A 5,233-nucleotide genomic window follows, 5' to 3' on the forward strand; every position below is an offset into this window, starting at 1 on the left:
CGAATAAAATTAACAGGGGAAATAAAAATATTAATAAATAAATAAATAAATAAATTAGTAATGGATAATAAAAAGAAATACAATGATGTATATTTAAAAAAAAAAAAAAAAAAAAAAAAAAAAAAAGAGTAACTTTAATTCAAATATAAATAAATATATACATAAATTTTTTTTTTTTTTTTTATTTTCTATGTTTATATTTTCCTCATTTCTTTTTCTTTCTTCCCCTATTTGATTTTATATTAGTATCTACATTTTTATAAGCTGAATGCCCCTTTTCTTGTATGTGTTGAAATAATTTATTTCTAGAATCAAAAATTTGTTGACATATTTGACACTTAAGATTTTTTATATTTTCTTTTAAATTTTTACAGTTGCTAATAGGAACACTCGTCATTTTCTTATCTTCATCTACTTTATTTATAATATTCATATTATTATTTTTAATAATATTATCATGACTTTCCGTTATATTCATATTTTTTTTTTTTTTTTTTTTTTTTTCTTTTTTCTTTTTCCTTGAACTTTTATAATTATCACTACTATCATTTGTTTTTATTTTCTCATTTAATATATCAACATTATTTTCTTCTGGGTTATTATATGAACAAGTTAACATATCTTTGTAGTTTTTTTTTTTTTTATTTTTATACCACCATAAAATATCATCATTTTCATTTGAAATGGAGCATTGGGACGAGCATTCTGAATCGCTCTTTACCTTTATCCCATTTTTTTCTTTATCCTTATCATTATTATTATTATTATAATCACTACGTATAGAACTACCGTCATTATTATAATTACTATGTATGGATTCACTGTCATCACCATCATCATCATTATTATTATTATCACTATGTATGGATTCACTGTCATTATTATAATCACTACGTATAGAACCACCGTCATCACCATCATCATCATTATTATTATTATCACTATGTATGGATTCACTTTCATTATTATAATCACTACGTAGGGAACCACCGTCATCATCATTATTATTATTATTATCACTATGTATAGATTCACTTTCATTATTATAATCACTAAGTATAGAACCACCGTCATCACCATCATCATCATTATTATTATTTTTTTTATTATCACTATGTATGGATTCACTTTCATCAACATCATCATCATTATTTTTTTTATTTTTATTATCACGACATTTGGGATCATTAATATAATCATCCCTGTTTTCCTCTCCAAACATATAATCCATAGAATACCTACATGCATTTTTCAAAAAATTATTCATGTGCTTTTTGGACTTCTCATGAGAAGCATACTGCTTCATAGATTTGAAATTTTTTCTACAAACTTCACATCGATATATAATTTGATTTATAACCCTTTCGTTATGTTCATCTTCATTATGACTATGCATAAAGTGCTGATGATCATTATTTTTTCTTTTTATATCATGAACACTAGATATATTATGATCATCCGTAAAGTGTTTCATTTTTTTTTGATTTATATGTTGTGTGTTAGTTTCTGTTATATCTACGTTTTGTTTATCCTTTGTATAATTTGGTAATGAATTTTTATTTGTTTCAAAAGAATAATTTATATCTTTACATTCATTATTATATTTGTATACATTTAATAATGATGATAATGATGATGATGATGATATATATGGTTCTTCCATTTTATCATAATATTCTTTTTTTTTATTTTCTTCAAATAATAATTTTCTCTTTAATATTTCTTGTTTTTTTTTTAATTCTCTTAATTCGACTTTTTTTCTTTTTTCTTCGATTAATTCCACAATTCTATTATTATAACGTATATCATATTTTTTAATGTGATTAACTAGAGAACGTATGTTTTCGTTGTATTCTTTCTTTTCTTTTATACTTCTTTTCTCACTTACTTTTTTTAAGTTCCTTCGAAAGTTTCGGTTTTCATATTCATATGTTTTTATATATTCATATGAGTAATCTACTTTTTTTACCGTAGTAAAATTGGACCAGTATTCATAAAACTCATCAATGTCTTTTCCACATGTTGCTGAGTTTCCGAAATGCGGTGCTTTGATAAAATAAAAATTATTATCATCACCATTATTATGAACATTATTTTTATTATTATTATTATTATTATTATTATTATTATTATCATCACCATTATTATGAACATTATTTTTATTATTATTATTATTATTATTATCGTCACCATTATTATTTTTATTATTATTATGTATATTATTATGTATATTATTTTTATCAGAACTATTCAGATTATCTTCCCTTTTCTTTTTATGATTATTTCCATTATTATGAAAACCTTTTATATTATTCATAATTTTAATTTCTTCATTTTCTTCTTTTATTATATCATCGAAAAGTTTACCATAAACATCATAGAACCCACCCTCTGTATCATCAAAACCATTATAACATGTATTATTAAAATATTTCCAAATATTTATATTTGTATAACTATATACATATTTTTGCTTCCCTGAATTCTTCTCTTCACTACTTTCTCTACCTTCTATAATTCTCTTTCTATTTCTATCATACCATTTTCTTTGAACCTCGTTTGTTAAGCATTCATAAGCTTCTTGAATCTTTCGAAATATGTTTGTATATCTCTTCTTATCTTCATCACATAAATGAGTGTTTTTATCAGGATGATACAGAAGCACAACTTTCTTATAACTCTTTTTAATTTCTTCAACAGACGCATCTGTATCCACGTTCAAAATTTTATAGTAACACAAGCACTTTTCAATATCCATCATGATCTTTACACATATATTATGTATACATAAAAAAAATATATATATATATATATATATACATATATATATGTACTTTATATATATGAAGGTAATAAATAAATCGAAAAGCACTCTACTTCTTTTACCCTTTTATTCAAAACATGTACTTAATATATGCACAATCCATATTATTATAAAATTAGTAAACATATAAAATATCTAAACGAAATATTATATATATATATATATTTTATTTTTTTTTATTTATCATATATAATAAACAACATTCTCTTATTTGTTTCCTTTTGTCCCTTAATCCATGATGTCGCAACATAACAATCGAAGAAAAATAGTAGAAATTCAAAAGTATTTATTCCAATAAAAAATAAATAAATATATATAATATATATATAATATATATATATAATATATATATATATAATATATATATTATTTTATAATCACAAAAAAAAAAAAAAAAAAAAATTTATTCATATATATATTATGTGAATTATATACATATAAGTGGCTTTTCAATTTGTTCAAAATTAAAAAAAAAAAATTCAATATATATATAAATATATAAATATATTTATATATATATGTAGTAACAAATTATAGCACTTATAAGTAGGAACAAAAAAAAAAAAAAAAAATTATATATACATATATATATATATATATACAAAATTTTTTGAACATGAAATTATTTCATTTGTTTATATATAAGATATAATAAGATAGGTTTGATTAAATAAATATTTTAAAAAAAAAAAAAAAAACATATAAATAAATAAATATATATAACAACATGTATAATATATATATGTATGATATTATATATGTATATATTTATATATGTATATATTTATATATGTATATATTTATATATGTATATATTTATATATGTATATATTTATATATGTATATATTTATATATGTATAATATTATATATGTATATATTTATATATGTATATATATTTACATATGTATATATTTATATAATAATTACATTTTTTGTAATACTTCGTTTTTGTTTTTTATAACATGGTGTATTATAGATGGATAATTATTTTTGTCCATGTAATTAATGGATATGATATCATAAAAGTTTTTTTGAAATGAGGATAAGGATTTGTTATTTTTTAATGAGAGTTGTTTTTGATTTAGAAAAAGACGTACTCTAATTTCAGCAAGTAAATAACTAAAAACAGATCCTGCATATAAGGAGGAGAAATGATATGGGAAACTTGTAGAATTTAAAGAATAATTAAATTGATTAATATTATATGGGAATTCAGAATTTATAAGATCATAAAAATTATTTAAGATATTTTCATCATTATTTATATTATAATTATTATTTTTATTAAAAAATATATATGGATTTAGGTTATGTATATAATAATCAATTATCGATTGTGTATATATATGTGATAATCTTAATTCATCAATCTTAAATGAATTAAAAATATGTTTTTCGATTTTGGAATTATCCTTTTTTTCATTAGATAAATTATATATAATATTATAATTATTACCAATATGTTCATTAATATGTGAAAAGAACTCAGCATAATCTAATGGAATATTATTAAAATTATATAATTTATATTTATTAGATAATAATAATAAATGATATGCATGACCAAACTCATGAAATAAACTTGTAATTTCAGAGGTACTAAATAATTTTTCTTCTATAGGTACAGTACGTACAAAATTATAATTTATTATAACATGTCCTTTACAAATTAAATAAGTATTCGATAAACTATTTATATTACGTATTCTAAAATAATCTTTAAAACTAATATCTATATATGGTATTATATATATATATCCTAAAAACCATGATGACAAATCATTACTTTTTTTTTCTATATCATCATTCTCTTTTCTATTCCATATCCTTTCTTTTCTTTCTATTCTTTCTATTTTATATATTATTGCGTTTTCTTCCCAACCATTCCCTAATTCTGTATTCCTAACTCGCGTATAATAAAAATTATATATCCGTGATATTATTCGGATAAAATTATCTAGTACATAACTCTGTGGAAAATATTTATTTATTGTATATTCATCGATTTTGTTTGTCATTAGGTTGTAATAATAATACCAATCGTATATAAACATTTTCTTTTCCTTCGATTTATAAAAGCACTCACCATAATCCCACGTACTATGGTTACTATAAATATTGTTCCCATAAATATTGTTCCCATATATATGTTCATTATTATTATTATTATTATTTTTTTTTATTATTTTATTTTTTTTTTCATCGTGATTGTGGTAACTTCCATTCATTCTATTCATATATAATTCTATACCTCTATTAATCGTGCTATAATCTATATCTATCCTCTTTTTAATTATTTCAAAGAATTCTTTAATATACTTATAATTATTCTTTTCACTAGTAAATTCATTAATACAATAATCAGTCCAATTTTCATATCCTAATATATTAGCTAAATCATATCTTT

General features: G+C 20.3%; 2 protein-coding genes across 2 annotated transcripts in view; both read right to left on the minus strand.

Annotated features, from left to right (window-relative positions):
* Nucleotides 1-205: 205 nt before the first annotated feature.
* PRSY57_1005000 (DnaJ protein, putative) lies at nt 206-2,761 on the minus strand (the record flags this gene model as incomplete). Its single annotated transcript, XM_020114840.1, has 1 exon — nt 206-2,761. One exon carries the CDS (start codon nt 2,759-2,761, stop codon nt 206-208), a length of 2,556 nt encoding a protein of 851 aa, XP_019970386.1.
* Nucleotides 2,762-3,749: 988 nt separating this feature from the next.
* PRSY57_1005100 (DnaJ protein, putative) overlaps nt 3,750-5,233 on the minus strand; it is a gene marked incomplete at both ends in the record, with an annotated part of 2,156 nt that continues 672 nt past the window's right edge. Inside the window, one exon of the mRNA XM_020114842.1 lies at nt 3,750-5,233. Coding sequence (XP_019970387.1) covers nt 3,750-5,233 — 1,484 coding nt within the window.

Source organism: Plasmodium reichenowi, chromosome 10 (assembly GCF_001601855.1).
Source record: "Plasmodium reichenowi strain SY57 chromosome 10, whole genome shotgun sequence".
Classification (NCBI taxonomy): Eukaryota; Apicomplexa; class Aconoidasida; order Haemosporida; family Plasmodiidae; genus Plasmodium; species Plasmodium reichenowi.